The 24,797-nt window shown below is 43.1% G+C and overlaps 1 protein-coding gene across 2 annotated transcripts in view; it reads right to left on the bottom strand.

Annotated features, from left to right (window-relative positions):
* LOC147460044 (uncharacterized) overlaps positions 1 to 24,546 on the bottom strand; it is a 47,378-nt gene extending 22,832 nt beyond the window's left edge. The window contains exon 1 of one of the 2 annotated variants that reach the window (XM_086511203.1): positions 23,045 to 24,546. In XM_086511203.1, the coding sequence (XP_086367329.1) occupies positions 23,045 to 24,424 (1,380 nt within the window). In that variant the 5' untranslated portion in view covers positions 24,425 to 24,546. The remainder of the gene's footprint in view (positions 1 to 23,044) is intronic. The other variant, XM_086511204.1, reaches the window with a different exon arrangement.
* Positions 24,547 to 24,797: the final 251 nt, after the last annotated feature.

Here is a 24,797-nt window from a genome sequence, read left to right as displayed (position 1 = left end):
TATCAGTTTTTGTTCAAGTCTTGTTTTGTTCTGCTTCTCATGAGGTTATTGGGTACACCTTAAACCCAAGGTTTCGCAATGAACCAAAAACTCCATTTATTGGTAGCTAATTTTTAACCTACACCCTATCTGTTCAAGGGGGGGTTCATTGTTGGGTTCAAACCCAATCGACCGTGGAAACACTCCCTTATAGCATGCAGAGGAAAGTCCAGTCTATATATGGAGTTTGCATGGAAAGTCTCTTTTATATATTGTAAGGTTTTTTTTTAGTTAATACAATCAATAGCAAAGCATGCTTTAACACAACCTATACAGGTGTGAGCAGGCTCTTGAGACCTTTTGTTGTGCATCACAGGCGCATTGATCAACTCGAGAAAGACAATGGCTTTCTCGGTTGGCAGTGCTCCTATGCATGATTGGCTACCAGGTGAGGGTTTCAGATGGATCCCCCCAGGGACTGCAGTTCCTGTCAGGTTGGCTTGGACTTGTCTCCTGAGCAGCAGATTGCTGCCCTCCTCCTGTTCATCAGGAGGAAGCTGTTACATTGGAGCTCAACACGACTTTCTCTAGCAGGCAGAGTTGTAGTGGCCAACAAGGTGTTGTTGGCTACTATGCGGTACATTACATCTTGTAGGATCTTTTCGAGTTCCTTCATCAGCCAGGTAGAGAGGCTAATCAAGAATTTCCTTTGGTCAGGACGCAACACTCAGATAGCCCGGGCCAAAGTGGCCTGGCAGGTCATCACTCTACCTTGTTCTCAGGGGGGGTTTGGGATCATAGACCCAGCACGGCAAAGCAGAGCCCTTCTTGGGAAGTTTGTTGTCAGAGGACTGCTTCCAAGGGAGGAGCCCTGAAACGATTTTTTGCTTCAACGGCTTATTAGAGTGTAAGGTGCGACGGAAATGAAAGTTGAACTTTGCTCAAGATGAGTGCTCCGAACTGTGCTCAAGGTTCCTTTTTACTTAGGGAAGGGAGAGCCTTCTGTTCTTTAATGAGAGAGTGCAATGGGCACAAACAAAGTGAATTTTCGGGCTGAAACTGTGAACTTTGCGGAATCTGACCGTGCAGCGAGAATCTGTTGCGGGAAGGTGAGATTTGCGAGGTTCGGGGGTTCTACTGCGGGTGCTAACTGCTGAAAACTGAAAACGCTGATGCTTGTGGGGATTCCGTCGCAAAGATCTGCAAAAAAGCTGAAGTGCCTTGCAGATGCAAAAACGCTAGGGCTGATCTTTGTCCTTGTGGTGGAAATCTGCTAACACTGGGGAGTCTGCTACTTCTTACTGTCGCCAGGCTGTTGTCAAAGCAAAAAGCTGGCTGATCTGGTGTTCTGTCCAAAAACGCTAGCCCATCTGCCATGGAGCAAAAACGCTAGGGTTCTTGGGGGTTCTGCTGAGAAATTGCCTGTTGAGCGAGTGCTCCTGCTGCCTCTTCTGCCAGAAAGTGCTAGCTCTGGTTTGCTTATATATTATCTTAACAAAATTGCCCTACCTAGTTTCCAACAAAAGTCACTTAATAAATAAATGAAAAATGTCAAAAATAGGGAAAATAGGTTCAATGCACTGGAAAATTTCCCTGATGGATTCTGATGGGAATGCTGATGATCATGCTGTGTGCAACCAGAGGATATGCATCTAATCTAAGTGTCTGGACATGCACGGTCTGCGAACGGACTCACAAAAGTGCCATATCACTTCCTATTCTAGACCGACTTGACTGACTGAACCCTTGTCATGTTGTAGCTTGTCCACGGACACATAGGGTTGGATGTGTCACGTGACATAGAGCTAGAGTGCCTCAGGCTAGAGGCCCTTGGAGACGTTCGATCAGATGGATTTTCACAGACATGCACAGAGTTGGCCTGAGCAGGAGACCGGAGGACCATTTTGCTGTGAGTCTGCTTCGCCCCTAAGAGCAGCTGCGGAGAGACCTAGAGCAGCACCAGCATACTTGTACGGAGGAGCTCCTGAGACAGCCCCTTGTTTGGAACCCCATGGTTAGCACTCAGAGAGGCCACTTGGTTGGTAGTAGGCCTCATATTTCTTGGGGTCCCATGGCAGAGGGTCCTGCACGCCCTTTAGGTGACTCGCTACAGTTCTCAGGTTTGTCAAAGGAGCTTCAAACCATCCAACTCTACACAGCATGAGAGGGGTGCAAAGCATGTATCAGAACATCACAGAGGCAGTACCAGTTGAGTGGCTTACACCTCTCGAGTCAACAGCGCCCAGATGGATGGCGGACTTCACGTGACTAGAGGTCCTCATCGCAGTTCGGGCTTGCTCAGAGAATGTACCCTCCATGTTTTTCGAGCTACAGGACGAGGGTCGTTTACACCGAGTTGCAGTAGAGGCCCCACACGTTGCAGAGTGTTGTTTTCAGAGGATCCGAGTTGTGGGCATCTGTGGGAGGACTTGTGTCATAGATCCTGACCCAACAGCTCTTGAGATAGGCCACTGGAGGGTGTGGGCTTGGGAGAGTTGTCCACTGACACGAGTGCAGTGGGATCCTGGAGAGTGGTTTTGGAGGAACCCTTTCTCCTTAGTCGACCATCCAGGTGTCCCTTTCTTTTCGTACACTATTCGACTGGGACGTCACATACTGGCAACACGAAGAGAGACTCGTCGTGCTACAACACCTCATTGGCACGAGGAGGGTCTCACAGCTGAGTTCTTGTTAGCTTTTTGGACGAGGTTGTAGGACGTCAAGCAGCCGCGGCGAGTCACGTTGTTCTAGTGGCTAGTTGCACATAGAGCTACAACAGTGGGGAGTTGGCTTATACACAATGGTCTCTCGGCAGCATGTGCAGCTTGTGACCATCCCTAGGAGAGTCAGTGTCACTGTCTTTGGGATTGCCCTATGGCACAACACGTTTGGCTTCGGGTCCTTCGGTTGATGCTAGTTCTTTCCACTGCACAGCAGTACACTTAGGGGACAACTGCTTGGTCCACTCTCACGTGCCCTGCATTACAGTTTTAGCTATCGTCCACCGGCAGGATGATAGTGATACAAGGGGGTCGACCTACACTCCAACCTGCGATAGAGCTTACCCCACAGAAGTGGTGGAGTGAGAGAGAGGTGTGTTGGGAGCTCGTCTATGGCCTGACACTCTAGTTCATCTGGCGAGCCCGCTACTTCCGATCTTCGAGGCTCGCCTTGTACCACCAGCGGAGACTGTTCGCGATTTTTGGTTGGAGCTGATCCATACTCTTAAGGGACAGTTTGAGAGACTTCAAGGCAGCTTCGACCGCATGCGGGAGCAAAGAGAGGAGTTCCTTCGACTCTAGTGCCCTAGGCCTTTCTTCACCATGGTCCGGGGTGAGCTCAGTTGGCACGGCTTTTTCCTCCTCCCATCTCCTGATCTAGCCTCATTGTACATATGTTGTTTTTTCATTGGGAGAGTCTTCCCTTATGAGTGTTGTAGCCCTCCCTAGTAGAGGTGGTTGTAGCCCTATGGGCAGTTTCATTAACTAATAGAAGAATCTTTTTCTCGGGAAGAAAAAAAAAAACTAGTCGTGCAAGAATCTCTATCACTGACAATAGTTTTTGGTAGTCCATGATTTTTAAAAATATGAGCTAGAAATATTCTAGCCATGTGATCAGCTTTCATCGTCTTCTCAACTAGAAGGAAATGTGCTTGCTTACTGAATCTGTCTACTATAGTCTAGATTGCATCATTTCCATTCTTGGATCTAGGAAGATCTGTAATAAAATCCATGGCAATACTTTCCCATGGCATGTTAGGCACAGGGAGTGGTTGAAGCTTGCCATAAACTTTATGTCGGTCATATTTCACTTTTTGGCATACTAAACGCTCGCTTATATATTTTTCGATGTCCGCCCTGAGTGTTGGCCAAAAGAAATATCTTTTGAGAGCACTAGTGGTACCAGCAATTCCCCGATGCCCAGCATAGGGAGAATTATGTGCTTCATCCATCACCTTTTGTCTTAAGGGTTGAGCTATGCATAATGCTTGTTGATGATCTAGTGTATCATCCCTAATGGAATATGGTGACCGTGAATGACTAGCTTGAAGATCTGTCCAGATTGTAGTGAAGTTTGGATCTTGGGGATACATCTTACTAAGAGATTCTAGTTACTCATGATAAATAGTTGTCATTGCATTGATCTTTGGACGCCTGGAGAGGGCATCTGCAACCGCATTCTTTGTTCCAAAAGTGTGTAAAATCTGAAAATGAAACAATGAAAGAAAGTTTGCCCATCTCGTTTGCTTTTCTAATAACTTTCTGTGTGAGAAAGTAGCGAAGACTCTGATGATCTGTCTTGATTATAAAATCAGCTCCTGAAAGATGATGTTTCCAAATGGAAAGAAAATGAATTACTGCCATAAGCTCTTTCTCATAAATGGGAGCATGCAACTCTGCATCTCTAAGGCGCCGACTTTCGTAGGCTATAGCGTGACCCTCTTGGTTCAAAACTGCTCCTACACAATCTCCACATGCATCGCAATACACCTCGAAAGGTTTGCGAAGATCAGGGATAGTGAGAACAGGTCCGTGGTTGAGTAGATATTTAAGCTTTTCAAAAGCTTGTTTTTGTCCAGGTCCCCAATGGAATGGAATCCACTTCCTTGTCACACATGGAGAGGACCAGCTACGGCGACAAAGGCTCGAATGAAACGTCGATAATAGGAACAGAGATCGAGAAAACTTCGTACGTCATGTACTGTAGTTGGTGTAGGCCATTCTACAACTGCTTGAATCTTATCAGGGTCCATTCTCACCTGGTTGTGAGATACTATATGGCCCAAGTAGTGAACTTCTTTTAAAAAGAACTCACTCTTCTTAGCATTCACAAATAATTTGTGTTTGCGTTGTATGATCCTCAGGTCGAGAGGCGAAAGTTCATTTGGAAGTTCATCTGTAAAACAATGTATAAAACTTTCTAACAACTTATTTCCTTTTTGCCCTGAAGAGGAAGAAAGTTGTAAAGAAGACACATCTTTCTCTCTTGCAAAAATCAAGTTCGCTGAAACACACTTTTTCATTATTTTCTTAAGTGCAATGTGGTTGGAGAATTTGCCAATCACCTACATCCGCAATTACAACATATTGCTTTCCTTTATGATCAAAGGACAGGGTTTTCTGAACATAATCAGGAATGGAATGCATCTAGTAGTGCCAAGGCATTCCCAAGATGACATCACATCCTTCAAGTGAAGCTAGTAAGAAAGATTCTTAACCTTTGTAGTTATCTACCTTTAAATTCAGCTTTTCTATGATTGAAGTAGAACTAGAGTTTTGCCCTTTGAAAGCAGATGCTACTTGAATAGAAACTCCAAATTGGTTGGGTTGTAAATTAAGATCTTCTACTAACTTCGTAGAGATGAAGTTATCCGTACTGCTTGGGTCAAACAGGATAAGTGTCCGCTGATTGTTGACGCTACCCCATGCTTTGAGAAGAGATCTTTCTTTCACATCCTTGGTTGTATTCCCTTGTACATCTGGGATTGCATTAGAAAAAGGTGGTTCTTCCTACTGTGGCGGACCGTCAAGGAACATGTCCTCTGGAGAGACTATGTCATCCAGATCCTTCATGGAAGAAAATTGAGGAGAATAAGGAGGATCCTGCTCTTGAACCTTTGGATTAAAACTTTCTGGAGGCTTCTTCTGTCTCTCGTGCATGTGAAAGGTTCCAATTAAAGGACCTTTCTTTGGTTCTTGCATCTTTGGGTTCTACAGGATTTCTCCCAACCCCATCGGCACTTTCTCCTTCCCTTTCTCAAGGGTATGGAGAATCTTCTCAACTTCTGGATGGGAGAGAGATTTTTGAAACTCTACCACGTGCTGTTGGAGGAGAGTGAAATCTATCTCACGTCCTTCCATTTCTGCAGTCTGTCACGAGTCGTCAATCCCTTAAGAAAGAGAGAGATGACCTTGCTCTGATACCACTGTCACAAACATACGGAAGCGTAAACTAACTGTTAATGCAATCCATATACTGGAGAGAATTTGGAAGAGAGAAAAGCTCGACACATCGTTAGGGACCAGAAGATGGGTTGCCGCCCCCCCCCCCCCCAATAAAGAGAATATCTTTATTACTAAGGGAGAATCTTTACAAGCACAGGAACGAGGCGAAAGCCCGTCCTCTGCTTGTGACTGAGAGAGTGAAAAAACTACTCTCTGACTACTGAGAGGATTTTCCCTCTACTGTGAGATTTTGGGAAGCTCTCGTAAGCCAAAGTCTATCTTCCACAAAACTCCTCGGAAGCTCTCAAAAATGAGAGTCTACCTTCCGCTAACTGTGTCCCTTTATGCATAATCATTCCTGCAATAAAAACAAGGGAGAAACACGCAAAATGCACGCACACATGCTTGCTGTAATTTTCTGCACATAATCTGAAAATGTTACCTGAGCACATTTCAATGCCGAAATAGAGACCTTTTTCACGATGGAATCGTACGAAACTTTGTGTACGCGTAGAATAGGTAGAGAATAACGAGATTCTATGAGTACTTTGCTGAAATTTACCCTAATAGAGGTGATTAGGGGCTGAAAACAGAGAATTTGCAATAGCTAGGCGTGAGAGAAAGAGAATCTTCCTCCACTGTAAGGTGCAGCGGAAGTGAATGTTGAACATTGCTCAAGATGAATGCTCCGAACTGTGCTCAAGGGTTCCTTTTTCTTATGGAAGGGAGAGCCTTCCGTTCCTTTAATGAGAGAGTGCAAATGATCACAAATAAAGTGAATGAGCTGTGAATGAAGGTGCTGAGACTGGAGAGAGAGAGAGAGAGAGAGAGAGAGAGAGAGAGAAGAATACGACACCAGACTGTTGTCAAACCCTCCTCCAAGGGCCCCCCTCTCTATGGAGAGAGAGGTCTATGCTATTGATTGCACAAATCTGGTACAATGGTCTAGATGCAATGGACTTGCCAACGATGTCAACGACAATGGTGACGGCGACGAGACGGGCTGAAATCTACAAATCTACTTAATTCTGACACTGTCGGCGAGGACGGCAATGGCGACGACGCGACGACGATGCATTGAAAACGTAGATGCTGAAATCTGTGAACAGCGGGCTGAAACTGAAAACGCTGGCTGATCTGACCGTGCGGCGATGATCTGCTGCGGGTAGGTGAGATCTACGAGGTTTGGGGCTGCTATTGCCCAAACCACACTTATAAAGAGTTACAAGGGATGCCAAAAGCAGAGCCCCAAAAGCTGCCCATAAAAAGCTTACAAAGAAAATAAAGCAAGTTCCTCTCACAAGCCCTCTTGGGAATTAAAGCAACTCCCAAAAAGCTCCAGCGTAGAAAATTTCCAACCCTTCCGTAGAGAAAAGCTGCTGTTCGTACGCTACTGCCACATCATCTATCCGTATTGCTTTTCCCGCAAAACGCGCCACGTTTTTTGCCACAGTTTCCGGAGGACCATACGACAGTGCCACGTCAACATTCAGCTAGCATTTCCGAGACTGTGCTTGCCAAGGGAGGGGGGGGGTGTGTGTACTCGCTGCCACGTCACAGGTTTGTGACATACCCCCTCTTGAAAGTATTGTAATCTCCCTTGATTACGCCTGCAAAACAGACAAAGGCCATAAACTGTCTTAGCAGACACTGATTGTTAGTACCAATGCACTAGAAACACACATCTAGCACATGTACCAATCGATAGTCACATCACACGACATCACAGGACATCACTTGACATCACAGGTTATCACATGACAAATCACATTCAAAATTCATTCGGATCTCAGACCATGATTAATCGGCAACGTATTTAGCAATCGCATCTAGATCCACTCGGGACCTCATAGATGCCTGATTAACTAATCCATATTTGCAATCACGTCTATTGAGATCTTTCAGACCGAAATGCTGCAATCATTTCGTGTATCAGTTCTTGCACTTAAACAAGTCAAGAACAAATCAATATCATATTATCGGGAATTCCAGTTCATAAAGTCATATAGCAGAATACTATCAACTCACAGTATCCCTGAAACTCAAAGAGACATCAAAAATCAAGGCAATCTGTTGACAAAGGAGCCGAGCGACTCCCCTCTTGTGCATACCTGCTGCACCAAATTCCGCCCAAATTGAGTTCGGGGTTCCATTTAGAATAGACTATGCTAATCTAAATGCTTCAAGGTGAAGATTCACAATCTGAGGAGTACCTGCTAGGTCCTCCCCCTCCATCCACTTCGCATCCAGTGCAAGATAGTTCTTGAATTTAACCAAGAACCGCCTTATCGCTTTACCCTTAATCTTTCGGTCTTTATGTGCCAATATCTGTTCGAGAACAGGATCTCCTCGTTCTTCTTTGAAAACTCCCTCAATAGGTATACCTTCATAAGTTCAGAATAGTCTGAACTCACGAATTATAAGAGGGAATAAAGCACTCATAAAACTATAAAAGCAAGGGACACACGAAAAGAAAAGAAAAACAAAAACAAACAAACTAACTAACTAAATCACTTTGATTGCTTCGAAACAAAACTAGATAAAACAAAACATTATTAACTTAAAAATGTTTTCAAAAAAGGTATGTGTAAAATAAGTTGACGCAACTTACTTGGCTTAAAACAAGTACTCAACTTTAAGCAAAAAAAAAAAAAAAAGGATAAGACATCTTAAAAACTTAATCCTCGAAATCAAACTTCACACAACAACCTATAACGGAACACATTCTTAAGTCCTCAGGTAAGCTAAATATGAAATCGAAAAATGAATACTACTACAAACCTACGAAGAGCAAAGAACCAAACTTGACAATATGTGATCTCAACTTCACTGCTTGTCCAAACAGGAAGAATAAGATTATCACCTTTATCATGCATAGCTTGGACAACAGCTATGACATCCCTACTCACGTCGTCAGTGCCCAAGAGTAGGTGCAGGTTTATATAGAGGTCATTCATGCTTTAAACGTACTCTACAAAACCAACGAGCTGAGTTTCTATCACCCTCCGGAGGTGATGGGCATACTCAGCCATGATAAAGGCTAGCAATTGTCAAGCTATAGTGAAAATACTAGAAACGCTAAAGATCAAAACAACAACATAAGGTGTTATTAAGTCAAACAATAAGTCGGCTTTTTAGCTCCCCACTTCTATTGAATTTACTACTGATTATCTTGAACATTCCAAAGGAAGAAACACTAAAAATAAACTTACTACGATGCAAAAATAAATGAACTTTTTTCATGATTCTTTTGAATGAGTATCCTTTTTCAACTAGTAAAGAAATAAGATGGCAAGATTGAACAACAAAAGTAGATTTACTAGAACAAAGACGAGAAAATCTAAATAGTTGAGAGCAAATGACACCGTACTTAGCTAAAAGAGAAATATTCGAAGAAATGTGAGGCATGCGGATGATTTTTAGATTGGCATATTCTGGTTCAAGGCGCTTATCATAGATATCTACTTCTAATCCCAAGGGAGTCTGAAAAATCTTAAGGTCTAAAAAGGCACAACAATCACTATTTGTGGTACAGTTAAGTTCACAAAACTCCTTGGGATAAATCCCTCCGCCTACAGAACTCGAATTCAAGTACATAAAATCTTGAAAAGAAGGAACATCAGGGACAAAAAGATCATCTACAAAGCGTCTTACATTGCATAACTTGTGCAAAAATATTGGGCAAGTGTTAGCAAGGACAAGACGCTCCATAAAATCAAACTCATAAGTAAAAAGATAGAAATTAGCAAGAAAAACAGCACAATTGGTACCCATAGGGATACCAATTGTTTGCTTGAAAAGAGAGTCCCCGATGGTTATATATAAATTGTCCAAAAGAAAATCTAACCAAGATATAATGTCAATGTTATCTACAATCCTGGTGAATCTCTTTCTTCCTTTGTCTACATCTACATTCTTATTTTTCAGCCATAAGAAGTCAAAGTTCAAGGCTTACTTTTCTACTAGCAATGCCTTGTGCCTATCCTTCTCAAGCTTGTACGCAAAAACTTTTGAAATAAGAGACTTGACTCTAAATTTAAGGTCCTCCAAGTTTGGAGACATAAAGGAGAAGATTTCTCCTTAAGGCTTCTTGAAGAGTTCAAAAACTTTAAAACAGGAATCGCACCTACTGAATCATTTAAAATCCAACTTGAATCGGTAGGTACGTCTGCTTCCTTTAGCATATTATTCCACAATTCATTTACGCTAGGTAAAATGGCTTTGAAACAATAACTAAGCCATTTGGAAACCTCGGTCAAAGAGGTGTTACAAGAAGCAGCTATAAATCTAAGCTTTATACGGTTCTTGTGGAACTTCCAAACGGTATATAAAAAAGGTAATTTAGGCTGGCACTTAAAACCAAAAGACTTACAAAAGTCTTCATGTTTCAAGATAACCTCTTGCATTGAAAGATCACAATCACTGTAAGTCTGATAATTTACTTCACCTAACAAGCATTCTAAATAGAACTTTTTGCACGTAACAACAAAGTTATTAGAGCACTTATCTACATAAGAGATTACAAAATCACGATGAAATTTCCTAAGAGCATCACGATCAGAAGAAGATAAGCTATTCCTTCCTGAAGAAACGTTCCGAGAGCAAGATGCTAATTTCAAAGAAGCTTTCTTGAGGATTACAGACTTCCAATGGGTAAAAATACCTTGAACTCCTAAAGACTCCTCAAACTTTACTACGAAACTAGAAATTCCTTTTTCTATGGCTTTGAGAAGGCAAGAGTCGTTTGAGGAAGGGAGCCTATATTTAGTACCTCTTGAGAAAAGGTCTTTCAAAGAATCCGAAGGAAGGATAGAACAATCGGCAGTAACTACATGACCCAAAGCTCCATTTACGTAAGAAGAAAAGGCAGTTTTACTACAAGGGCAATCAATACGTGAGATTGCAAGCCTCTCTTGCTTTTTAAGATTGCGTCCTATGTCACTATAGTTGAAAGCTTTTTGTCCTAAAGTTTTCACATATTTGAAAGCTACGACAGGATGGTTCCATACCTTTCTCACACAAGGAGGGAGAGCATCCAAAGCTTCTTGAGATCTCAAAATAGAGCTTAATCCAATCTTGTCTAAGTCAGGGGAGGTAAAGATAGTTATCAACAAATCTTTCTTTCCAACCAAGGGATTTTTCAGACTAGGACATTTGGACTTCAGAAATTTGCCTAACAATACTCGAAGTTGAGTACTGTGAGACTCTCTTAGCTAAAAATCTTCATAAGAGTAGTTCTCAAGGGTATACAAGAGCTTAAATAGGATCCTTATATTATACCTTTCAAATATTTTATAAAAAAAAGAACCCAATTCCATGGCGCTAGATAAGTAAATCAATCTCCGTTTGAAATCTCTATAAGCAAAAATTCTATGGTTAGAAGGGTCATCACTCTCAATTCTAGAGATTGAAGCCCTAGGGAGACCTTGTACTCTACTAGAAATAGTGTTGTGCAAAACAACTGGATTGATTTCAGGGATAAAAGGCGGATCTGAACGAGAACCTTTAGGAATCCAAATTCTTTTAAACTGACTTGAAGGGAGAACTAACTCGGGTTTGGGATGCCTTCGCCAAAGCATAGGTTTCTTATGGTAAATTGTCTTATTTTTACGTAAAGAAGACTTTCCTTCCAAGTTGAAACCTTTAGGGAAAAAAGTATGCAAAGTTCTCATCCAAAATAACTCTCGAGGCCACGCTGATTTATAGAACTCTTTAGAGTTTCTAAAATTACCTTCTATGTGCTCAATGGGAAAACAACGGAGAGACTCAAACCCATGTTTTGCTATTGCCGCATACAAGGGTTTCACACTTTCACGTACGGTGCTCTTACTTTGAACTTTTCTCGCTTCTCTTACATGTTCCTGAAAACGAACAAAAGCTGTTCGAAAGGTTTGGCCAACATACATCATAGAACTATCGTGAATATTATAAATAACATAAATAACTTGAGAGGTATGAACCGGACTTAGAGGACGATCTACCGCAAGATGTTTTTTCCTTAAACGCCTCAAACGATTGAGGGCTTTTATGGAAGAACTTGTGTAATGAGTACTAACTAAGACATTCTTAAAAGAAGCCCAACGAATAGGACCATCACCAAAAACATGCAAATTCTTCAAATTAGACTTAGCTAAAAACTTAAATCTTTCTTGATACAGACTATGACTACTTCTAGCTATTGAAAAGAAAGAAGGGTCGAAAAGACGTACCTGAGAGTCATCAACATTGCTGGTTGAAGCTGAAGAAGAAGTAAAAGTGTTTTTCATTTTTATAGTAAGGTCATTGTTTCAGATCAACGCCCGCCTCAAGGCTAAAGATCCTAAGGCTAGATTATGAGCCTATCGCACTTATATATTATGAGCCTATCGCACTTATATGTTGCTTACATAAAGACTCGCAACATTTACTGCTCGCCCAAGTTTAAGTGGTAAATACAATTTTACGCAAAAAGGCTCTTTTTTAGAAAGTAGTTTTTTTATTTTTTGCATTTTTAACTCAAATATGACTCTCAGAGTTGCTCATTAGGCTCCCCATCTTCGGGCACATCGCCTTTAAAAGGCTTCAAGAGACTCACATGAAAAGCATTGTGAATTCTCCAAGTATCGGGCAACTTCAGTCGAAAGGAGACATCATTTATCTTTTCGGAAATTTGGAAAGGTCCGTAGTATCGCATACTAAGCTTTGGAAAAAGCCTCTCCTTTCCCTTTTTCTTTCTCAGGCGTGCCTTCTAAAAACGTAAGAGCACCCAATCGTTCTCCTTCAGTTTCAAATCGCGACGATGGCAATCTGCTGCCTTTTTCTGTCTTTCTTGAGATTTCTGCAAAGCCTCGCGGAACGCTTTTCTCGCCCGATAATCGACCATGGCGTTGTTCTTATAGTACGAGGGAATTCCCAGGAGGACACCACAACCTTCCAAGGGCACTTTACATGGAATGGGTATGTTCATGTTTTTGTGCTGGAAGTGGTTTCAGAAATTTTCATCCTCGGAGGTTCTTGAAGAAGGTGGACCTACGTCCATAGACGCAGTTGAAGCATCGAAGGAGCCACAGATGACTTTGTCGCTTTCGGCGCAGCCCAAAGAAGAAGACTTTGCAACCTTTATGAAGTTCAAGTGTCGCAAGAGCCACGCATCAGAGTGGGCCGGCGAAGAGTCCTTCACAAGATTCCCGACATTGTTGGCGATCTCCCTCGACACCATACAGTTCGGTACCAGTACCTCACTTTGAAAAGGAGGGGATGTCACGTGACACATCCAACCCTATGTGTCCGTGGACAAGCTACAGCATGACCAGGGTTGGGTTCAGTTCAGTCAGTCTAGAATAGGAAGTGATCTCGCACTTTTGTGAGTCTGTTCGCAGACCGTGCATGTCCAGACACTTAGATTAGATGCATATCCTTTGGTTGCACATAGCATGACCATCAGATTCCAATCAAAACCCATCAGTAGCATTTTTACAGTGCATAGACCTATTTTCCCTATTTTTTGACATTTTTCACTTATTATTTATTTATGACTTTTGTTGGGAACTAGGTAGGTCAATTTTGCTAAGTTTGTATATATAGAAACCTAGCACTAGCACTTTCTGGCATAAGAGGCAGCAGGAACTCCAGTTCAATGGGCACCTTCTCAGCAGGAACCCCACACCTAGCGTATTTGGAGCAGCAAACCTAGCGTTTTCTGCATCAAACACCTAGCGTTTTTGGATCAGCAAGATCAGCCAGCGTTTTTGCACTTGCAGATTCTTGGCGACAGTAGAACAACAAATCAGCCAGGCGTTTTGCATTTGCAAGACAACCGGCGACAGCAGAACCAGCAAAAGCCCTAGCGTTTTTGCAAGGACACAATTTTCAGCCCTAGCGTTTTTGCATCAGCATAACACTTCAGCGTTTTGCAGATTCACCGCGACGGAATCCCAAGAAGCACCAGCGTTTTCAGTTTTCAACAGTTAGACACAACAAAACAAGTCCCAAATGTTGCCAAAATGGCTTTATCTGACAGAAAAATAATTCTAAATGAATTATTGGATTTATAAGTGAGAGGGTTTTCTCGATTGGAACACCAAGGAAAACTAATTCTAAATGAATTATTGGAATTTTAAGTGAGAGGGTTTTTCTCACTGGAGACATCCGAGTACAGAATATTCCTAGTGCGTCATTCAGAGTAATTACGGGAGCACTATGAAAGGGAATATCTGTAAGGCCACCAGGAACGGGTACTTCTGATGCGTCACATCGGATGGGTGACAGGGAGCATCGGAAAGAAGTATCCGACCATCCGGGAACGGACATCTCTGATGTGTCATAGGATGGGTGACATAGAGCATCGTGAAGGAGATTGTACCGTAAGTTCGGTAGGAAAGGACTAGGTGATGGGTATTCCTGATGCGTCACAAGGTGGGTGACGGGTGCATCGGAAAGAAAATATCCATAGTCGGGAGGAAATTCCGAACTGTGTTAGAATTGTGCACAAGGAAAAGCAAGCACTTGAATGAAGATGGGTTCAGAGGAAACTTTGAGGAAAAACAGATGCTTTCTGAGAAAGCGGGATTGCTTTTCGGGAAAGCAGATGCTTTCCCGCGAGGAAGTCTATGTCTGCATTGCAACTGTGCATGTGATTGCATCTAGGGACGCCTGGGAAGTGCTCTGAAAGCATTGTTTTTAACTTATAAGGTTTTATTGAGTTTTTGGGCAGGTTCATACTATTTTTAAAATACGCCGGCCGCCCACATAATAAGTGGGCAGCCATCTGATAAATAAGGCAACAGATCAGCCAGCGTTTTCTCTCTCTTTTTCTGGCAGAACAGGGAAAAAAAAAATTTAAAAAAAAAAAAAAAAACGGCCGCGATCTCTATGCGAGCAGCTATTCGTGCCCGTGGCTAGGAGCTATAAAAGCATCACATGCCCTCACTCAGAGAGGAGGACCAATCTTTGCAAGGAGGAGATGCTACTACAGATTTCAGTCGTAAAGAAGACGTTGCCAGTGATGCCCATGGCTGCCCCAAGTGTACCAGATGTCGCCAAGACCCAGTGCGCGAGTTCCCTCGCGAAGAAGTGCCTACGAAGCGTGTTTCCATCGCGACAAGTTGCTGTTTTTCTCTGTTTTCAGCCCATAAACGTCGTAGACGGGGCTGATTTACGAGAAGGAACCCGAGAACACACCTCTTTTGTGTGTAGGATTGGAAGAGAGGATTTTTCTATGTAAAGATCTCTTCCGCGGAATTGCTTTTCGAGAACGGAGTTGCGTTTCGAGCGTCGAGACTTTGAAGGTAACGTTTTTCATGTTATGATCTTTGAGTATTTGATTGCAGGTGTACTTCCTCTTCGTGAGGGAGTAGGAGCAGAGGAAGGCATGAGCCTCTGCAGGAGAAAAGCGCTCTGAGGAACTAGAGCCAGATCAGCCCAAGGGTTTCGTACCCGAGTTTGGGAAGAAGATCCACGGATCGGGGAGAGGTAGTCTCTCAAGTTGCGATCCGGAAGTTGGGATTCCCAAGTAAGGACTTCGTGTCCGGGAAAGCAGAGTTGTTCTGCGGGAAGAGGACTCTGGAAAGAGAGTTAGAAAGAGTTGCAGGGATGTCATGCCCTGAGTCTGGAAGGTGAGATCCAGAGGCGAGAACCTTGGTTCTCAAGGATTTGGAATAAGGAACGGAAGTTCCTTGGAATAGGGTTTTGCCCTAGGAATCGGAAGCTGAGGCTTCCGGGAACCATCAAGTCTTATTCTAGAACGAACGTGGTAATACGTTCGGTTCAAGTGCTTGTATAGACTTCTCCTCAGTAATAAAGATACTATTACGGGGGGGGGGGACCAGCCCATCTTCTGGTCCCCAGTACTGTGTCGATCTTCTCACTCTCTATCTCTATCTCTATTTATTTCTCTCTATATCCTCCGGCTTCAGTAATAAGTGATAAATCCTATTTATCCGAATGTATTTTATATTGTTATGCGCTCCCGTTTGTGACAGTGGTATCAGAGCATGGTCTCCTCTCTTTCTCTGTAAAGGAGGACGACTCTGGAAAGATACGGGAAGAAGCCATGACAAGCCAAGAGAGAAGTAAGCAGGCGGAACCCTAAGTCCTGCAAGGAAAAGCTCGCAGAGTTGGAAATTTTTTTTCGCTCTGCAAGAAGTCGACACAAGGCTTGGGATTCTCTGAGAAGGCGACAAGAGCATGATGTTCAAGAACCTAGAGAATCCAAGGAGCGGAATGCTCGAGATTCTTCAGAATCCAAAAAATATCCATGAACGTCAATCCAAAACTATAGCCATGAAATCCCGTCATTCCGGGAAGGATATGAAGAAGGTCTCTAGACCTAGGAACACTTCCAATCAAGTTTGATACTTTTGACGGAAGGGAAGATGCCCCGAAAGCTACCGCTTACAGTCGACAGTTTGAAGTTGCCTTTGCATACGGCAATTTCTGAGCAGCGTCGAAGATGAGGCATGTGATTAAACACCTCAAGGGGATTGCAAGTACTTGGTGGTATACCAAAGCTCTGCAAGGAACTTATAACAAGACTTCGATTCAATTCAAGGCTGAATTTTCCGACAAATTTTTTTTCCTCTACGCTTTGAGGAAGGCATTCAAGAAGATTGGGATTGGTTTGCCCAATAGGAACACGAGCGAGTCAAAGCAAGTAGTGGTTCACTCTTGCCAAGGTAGGTCCATTCTTGATCCTCTCTGAGGAAGGAAAGATGAACAAATTTAACGAAGGACTTTTGCCCGAATTTTGTAAACCCATCTGCAAGATACTTTGCAGTAGATGGTGGAGTCAGCAATAAAAGTTGAAAGTGTACACCTTAGTGTACATAGTAAGGGAATTCAATCTAACTCCTGAGTTCTTGAATAGAAGACCCTCGAACTTTAAGTGAGAGGGCAGTTTTTCAATCAAAGTTACATCTTTGAGGAAATCATAAAGTGCATTGTGATTGTTTGCTCTTTTGCACAAGATATGGTTATGTCTAACCTGGACTACCACTCTCGAGTGTTTATGAGAGCAGGATCAAACTGAACCATTGTTTTGTGTTCTAAAATGAATTGGTTTGCTTAACTAGCCGGAAGGTCAACTATTGATCTGGTATCCGGTAATTCTCGAACAGATTACCTGCTATTGCGGGTAGGAAATTATGAAGGAACCATTCTGAGCTTTCAAGCAAAGAAAAGCTTTCATGAAGCTTGAGTACTCTTTAAGCCCACACCCCCTACACGGTAAGGGAAGATATGGTAGTGCTTTTTGCACAAGTGAATGAACACTCTCTTTAGGAGGGAAGGAACAAGTGACGACTACGGCCTGTGCTAGAGGGATCCAAGGATTAAAATCCTAGATTATTTGATGAGCGGATTTTGCTCTAAGATCGAGCCAAGGGATCGTCAAGTTGAGCGTCTTCGCTCTAAGGATTTTACGAAGGGAAGGTAATTTCCCAGGTTCACCGAAACTCTAACACAGCTTAAGAATTATGTACACTTTTGAGTACATGGATAACACACGAAGATGCAGACCTATGCCAAGGAACTGGACGAGAGTTTGTTATACTCTCTTGAGTGCCTTTTTGCGCGCAAGAATATTCCGACACGAGAATCTCTATTTGAGATGTGTTTGGTAGAAGGAATTTGGGTTTCTCTACGGAGAAGAGGTTTTCCGATGGTCGTTGATCATTGAGTACGCTATGTGCCTTTACCATTACAGTAGCAACTTTTGGTTGCGATATATGTTTCTCCATGAGAAGGTCAAGTAGCATTTACACGCTGCTGGAATAAATTCGAACTATTATGTTCGTAAGAATATAGCTCGCCAACCGTTTCAAAATGGTAAGAATTCCATATGAGAGAACATCCCTGAGAATCAAAGAAGGTTCGCTCTATTGTGAACCGGGTTTAAACGTACGTTCAAAAAATGCTATGGCTAGAATCCTATCTGCCTGAGATTTTGCAAGTTGTCATTGATGCTCGCAAGGTGAATCATTTTTTATGATTTTGCAAGAATGAGACGCTAATGGGCGTCGGGAAAACATTGCTAGTGGTAATAACTCGCAGGAGAATAAAATTGGAAGGAAGTGCCGCCGTGCACAAGGAATCTTCGGATTGGAACCGTCCGCCTACGTTGAGCGACGGCCCGGAACAAGAACCTTCTTTAAGGTGATCGTAAATTGTGAAAGAAAGACATCGAGCTTAATGCTCTATGACTTGGGCATTCCCTATGTGGGAGGACACAAGAGGTTTAATATCCTCCGGACTAATAGCGCAAGGTTATGTGCAAGGACAAAGACCTAGATTGATTTCTAGGAGGATTATTCTTCTCGGATTGAGAAGGTGGATTTGAGTTAACAGACTCTCGAATGAGGAAACGTTCAATCTGTTGGAAAGACGCGAATGACGAGTTCTTCCACAGCTCGTAAGTTTGATGATTGGTGAAGGATGTCCTCGAGATACTAGAGGAAGGACATGAATCGGTAAGCTAAGTATTGAATTATTAAATTTTTGAATTTTTGTTTAATTTAATTTTTAAGTTCTCTTTTGAGAAGGACTAGCTCAACTCACCATTAAGCAAGATTTGGAATCTTTCCGGTTTCTCCCCGGCAGTTCAGTTGGACCTCTACAGTTGAGGACAACTGTTTATAAGTGAGAGGGATGTTGCCAAATTGGCTTTATCTGACAGAAAAATAATTCTAAATGAATTATTGGATTTATAAGTGAGAGGGTTTTCTCGCTTGGAACATCGAGGAAAAATAATTCTAAATGAATTATTGGAATTTTAAGTGAGAGGGTTTTTCTCACTGGAGACATCCGAGTACAGAATATTCCTAGTGCGTCATTCAGAGTAATGACGGGAGCACTATGAAAGGGAATATCTGTAAGGCCACCAGGAACGGGTACTTCTGATGCATCACATCAGAAGGGTGACAGGGAGCATCGGAAAGAAGTATCCGACCATCCGGGAACGAACATCTCTGATGTGTCATAGGATGGGTGACATAGAGCATCGTGAAGGAGATTGTACCGTAAGTTCGGTAGGAAAGGACTAGGTGATGGGTATTCCTGATGCGTCACAAGGTGGGTGACGGGTGCATCGGAAAGAAAATATCCATAGTCGGGAGGAAATTCCGAACTGTGTTAGAATTGTGCACAAGGAAAAGCAAGCACTTGAATGAAGATGGGTTCAGAGGAAACTTTGAGGAAAAACAGATGCTTTCTGAGAAAGCGGGATTGCTTTTCGGGAAAGCAGATGCTTTCCCGCGAGGAAGTCTATGTCTGCATTGCAACTGTGCATGTGATTGCATCTAGGGACGCCTGGGAAGTGCTCTGAAAGCATTGTTTTTAACTTATAAGGTTTTATTGAGTTTTTGGGCAGGTTCGTACTATTTTTAAAATACGCCGGCCGCCCACATAATAAGTGGGCAGCCATCTGATAAATAAGGCAATAGATCAGCCAGCGTTTTCTCTCTCTTTTTCTGGCAGAACAGGTAAAAAAAAAATTGAAAAAAAAAAAAAAAAAAAACGGCCGCGATCTCTATGAGAGCAGCTATTCGTGCCCGTGGCTAGGAGCTATAAAAGCATCACATGCCCTCACTCAGAGAGGAGGACCAATCTTTGCAAGGAGGAGATGCTACTGCAGATTTCAGCCGTAAAGAAGACGTTGCCAGTGATGCCCATGGCTGCCCCAAGTGTACCAGATGTCGCCAAGACCCAGTGCGCGAGTTCCCTCGCGAAGAAGTGCCTACGAAGCGTGTTTCCATCGCGACAAGTTGCTGTTTTTCTCTGTTTTCAGCCCATAAACGTCGTAGACGGGGCTGATTTACGAGAAGGAACCCGAGAACACACCTCTTTTGTGTGTAGGATTGGAAGAGAGGATTTTTCTATGTAAAGATCTCTTCCAGGGAATTGCTTTTCGAGAACGGAGTTGCGTTTCGAGCGTCGAGACTTTGAAGGTAACGTTTTTCATGTTATGATCTTTGAGTATTTGATTGCAGGTGTACTTCCTCTTCGTGAGGGAGTAGGAGCAGAGGAAGGCATGAGCCTCTGCAGGAGAAAAGCGCTCTGAGGAACTAGAGCCAGATCAGCCCAAGGGTTTCGTACCCGAGTTTGGGAAGAAGATCCACGGATCGGAGAGAGGTAGTCTCTCAAGTTGCGATCCGGAAGTTGGGATTCCCAAGTAAGGACTTCGTGTCCGGGAAAGCAGAGTTGTTCTGCGGGAAGAGGACTCTAGAAAGAGAGTTAGAAAGAGTTGCAGGGATGTCATGCCCTGAGTCTGGAAGGTGAGATCCAGAGGCGAGAACCTTGGTTCTCAAGGATTTGGAATAAGGAACGGAAGTTCCTTGGAATAGGGTTTTGCCCTAGGAATCGGAAGCTGAGGCTTCCGGGAACCATCAAGTCTTATTCTAGAACGAACGTGGTAATACGTTCGGTTCAAGTGCTTGTATAGACTTCTCCTCAGTAATAAAGATACTATTACGGGGGGGGGGGGGGACCAGCCCATCTTCTGGTCCCCAGTACTGTGTCGATCTTCTCACTCTCTATCTCTCTCTCTATTTATTTCTCTCTATATCCTCCGGCTTCAGTAATAAGTGATAAATCCTATTTATCCGAATGTATTTTATATTGTTATGCGCTCCCGTTTGTGACACCAAACCTCGCAGATCTCACCTTCCCGCAAAGCACCGCACGGTCAGATCCAGCGAAGTTTGCAGTTTCAGCCCGAAAAACGCAGATTTCAGCATCTGAGTTTTTAGTGCGTCGCCATCAACATGATCACCGACATAGAGTCAGAATTCAGCAGATAAAGATTTGCAGATTTCAGCCCGTGTCATCGTCGTCGACATCGTCCGTAAGTCCAAGCATTGTAGAGATTTGTACAATCATAAGTAGACCGCTCTCGCCATAGAGAGTGGGGCCTTCGGAGGAGGGTTTGACAACATTCTCGTGTCGTATTCCTCTCTCTCTATCTCTCAGTCTCAGCACCTTCATTCACAGTGTCTATTCACTTTGTTTGGGTCCATTGCACTCTCTCACTATAGGAACGGAAGGCTCTCCCTTCCGTAAGTAAAAGGAACCTTGAGCACAGTTCGGAGCACTCATCTTGAGCAAAGATCAACATTCACTTCCACTGCACCTTACACTTCCACATCCCAAAAGAAGCATCTCCCACCACAATTTGTCCTGCAAGCTTGCAATTTGCCGCATTATAAGTGATAACCTACACAACGTGATCAACACCAACTTTTTGATACCATTCTTAAGTGCATCTGCTATAAACTCCCCTGTCTTAGAGCTGCCACTAGTATCAATGGATCCCCTTGAATATTATTCCTCGGACTGGACACCACAAAATTAATCAATGGTCTTTTGGTTGTATCTGTCCACCCGTCAGAAATAAGAGAGAAACCATAGTGTTTCCAAGAACACTCTACAGGTAAGAGACTTCTCTCTAATCTTGCCTTTTCTTGCTGCAGTAGTGTTGTACGCAACTTTTCGTAGTTGGGAGGCTTATACCCTTTACCAAAAGTTGCAATTGCAGAGACCATATCTGAAAAGTATGGAGAACAAGCAAGCGAGAAAGACAATCCGCATGCATAAAAACAACTAGCCACTGCCTTGTCCACATTTTCCCTACATGAGACATTGAACATGCCTTCCAAAGATGGTTGATCCTAAGCCTGTCTCTTTGTATGCAAAGAATTGGTGCTGGAAATCTTTTCTTGTTGGCACTTTCGTGATCCTCCCGTGTCATGGGAGGCTTTTTGGGCTATGGTAACCTTCTTACAGATGCCAATACCTTGCTTCTTGATACCAAGCAAGTGGGCACGCACTCATAAGTATGACCTTGAGTACCATTCCCGGCAAATAGAGCAAGTCCATGTCTTCATACCACCTGCATTGAAGCAACATGTTTCAGTTACATACTTCCAAAGAGGTTTTGGTTCGGATGGCGCTTTCTGTGTAAATGACATAACCAAGAATGGTTTCTTGGAGCTGGATGCGGGTGTTGCAGTCAGAGAAGGCTTGGAGCTAGCGACAGCTGACACGAACATGTTGGCTTTTATCTGCGAAAGATTGATGCTCTTCGCTCTCATTTTTGTTAAGCCAAATAAGAGTCTTGCTCTTTGTATTTCGGACAGGCCCACTCCGATGACAAAACAACTTTGATACACTTGCACTTCAAGGCCCTTTTTCTGATCGCATCATCCAAACCAAAAGAAAATTTTAGCTTGAGAGGACACTTACACGGCTCAAATATGACTGCTCACGCGACGCAATTGAAACAAAAACAAGTGCTCGTGGCCGCAGGGCCTTCCTCTGTCATTAACGCGTACACCTAGAAGCTTTCTTCGCTTGCAATCATGCCGTGAGGAAACTTCTGTGAAGCTTTGGAGCTCTCTGAGTGTGGTGCAGGGAAAGAATTTCAGTCTTTGGAAAATGTTTTGTATTTCTCAAGTGATTGTGGATAAGAGGGCTCGTTTATTTTTTATAAGAGGGCTCGTTTTGGGAAGAAGGGAGCCAAGTTCGAACACGTTGAAAGAGAGAGGGAGGCAGATTAAATTTTTAACCTTACGTTTTTTTTAATAACATAACGCAACTGTTTCAACGCATTTCGAGGAAAGAGGAAACGCAAGAGGCTGCCAGAAACGGAGAAACGTGTTTCCCCCAATTCAGCAGCCGTTTCTTGCAACACAGCATAAAGGGTATTGTAGTTATGTGATACAAGATATATGTCATGATATCATCCATAGTTGCCCAGGAAACGTTCAAGATGTGGCTAGAGGACAGGACAATCCACCATGGAGCCCTCATGATGATTCCTCCAAGTATATCATATTAAGAATTTAAATAGACCACATAGATGTCTAATGATGCATACACAGGGGTGGCTTTATTTAAAGTGGCATGATTTGCTTTCAAATGCAAAGGTGAAGGTGATGCCATTAATCTAGCTGCAATCATTGACTAAAAATTTGGTTTTGAAAATTAGGAGCAAGACAGCTTCCTTTCTATGATAGATCAACTCTAGCCCCACAACCATGCTACATCTGAGAGGGTTCAAAAATGCTTGAGAGGATTAATTAACTGATAAGATAGCCCCAAATTAACAAAATGCACATTCCCAGCTCAAATTAGATTAAAAGCAATCTTACTTGTCTTAGTTGTTCCAAGAGTGAGAAACCCTCCTCCTCACTTGTAATCAGCAACTGGACTTCTTCATGCATGTTGGAAGCATACTTGTCATATTCTGCTTCAACAGCTATAAATTCTTCCATGGCAGCTTCCTTAGCTTTCTGTGCAAGCACTAAAGCCTCGTCTAACTGCTCAGCCTTCTCAAAATCCTCCCTTTCACATGCAGCCTGTATCTCCTCTTCAACTTCTTTGAACTCCAAAGTAGACCTAGTGACTATTTCTCGCACCTGCCTACGCTTCTGTGCAGCGGCTTTTCTTGACTGAGAGATAGTAGATATCCTTTTCTGAATACACTCTGCATTCATTGACAGTGCTGTCCTGATGAAAGAAAATCTTTCTTCTATTGTTAAATGAAGAGGAACCTTTATTTGCAGGTTAATAGCATCAATATGTCTTTCCTGACTTGCAAAATCAGAAGCCCTTTCTGAAGAGGGTGTTTGGATCATCACAACACCCTCTTCAATAGAGGGTGTTTGGATCGTCACAACACCCTCTTCAAAAGTTCTTTCTGAAGAGGGTGTTTGAATAGTCACAACTTCAACACTAGGATCTACATCATCCATACGCAGACATTCATCAGGTAGTGTTGGTTGCAAAGATAAGGAGGAATACTCTGGACTTTCTTTCCTCAATATAATTGCTCCTCCAGATTCAGCCTCTCTCAATAGCACAACGTCATCATCCAAACTAAGACCTAGTGATACATCCTTAGATATGGGCAATTCAGCTTCCGCAATGTCAAGCCGCTCTGTGAACACAGTAAGATTCTCAAAAGGCTCTTCATGCTTGGCATCAACACCACCAAAGGATACAACATGGAGATCTCCATTGGTAATAGAAGAAATCAATGATTTATTTCGAGAAGCTGAGATCCCATCCTGGGGTGCTGAAATTACCTCAAGGAACCCAGAGCTCTGTTCATCAACAGCACTTCCATTGCTAGCTGTCTCATCTTGTCCGCTTGCTGACCTGACCTCATCAGCATCATCAGGGTTGGAGCGGCCGTAGCCAATCTTGACACTCCGTCTCTTTCGTCGAACTCCAGGTTTCGATGCGTCTGAACCTTGCTTATGGAGAGTAGGCAAGCTTACCATGGAAGGTTGCACCTTCGTTCTTGCGCTGTCATAGGCAGCTAATATGGAATCAATGTTTGCCTTGTCCGAGGCTTCAGGCTTCGGGTCTGTGGGAAGTTCCCTGGAGAGTTGAATTTGATCTGAGAAACTGTTAAGATCAAGAGGTGCAGGGGAAGAATGTTGAGGGGATAGAGGAGATTCTGCATCCAAAGGATTCACGAATTCCATCCCTGCAAACAGAGAATCCATGTCATCTTCTCGCTCCATCGCTGCTTGACAATTTGCTTATACTTGCTCTACGTACTTGCTACAATCGTCAATATAAATGCATAGATCTAGTTAGCGGGCGTGGGAACGAGGCATACATTTGCCTCGAGTGCACATTCACTTGGAAGTCGAGAGCCTTTGGTTAGTGTATTACCTTCCCTTCTTTTTTATACTTGCTTAAATGCATAGATCTAGTTAGCGGGCGTGGGAACGAGGCATACATTTGCCTCGAGTGCACATTCACTTGGAAGTCGAGAGCCTTTGGTTAGTGTATTACCTTCCCTTCTATCTTAACCCATCACTAATTAAAGTAGCGTGCTTAGTTAGCTTCATTTGTATTGAATTGAAGTGAGTCCAAGGGTAAGAGAAAATG

The sequence above is a fragment of the Adiantum capillus-veneris genome, chromosome 4 (genome assembly GCF_014529385.1).
Source record: "Adiantum capillus-veneris isolate H3 chromosome 4, ASM1452938v2, whole genome shotgun sequence".
In the NCBI taxonomy this organism is placed as follows: domain Eukaryota; kingdom Viridiplantae; phylum Streptophyta; class Polypodiopsida; order Polypodiales; family Pteridaceae; genus Adiantum; species Adiantum capillus-veneris.
Note: the sequence above shows the minus strand (reverse complement) of the source record. Positions and strands in the feature narration are given on the sequence as shown.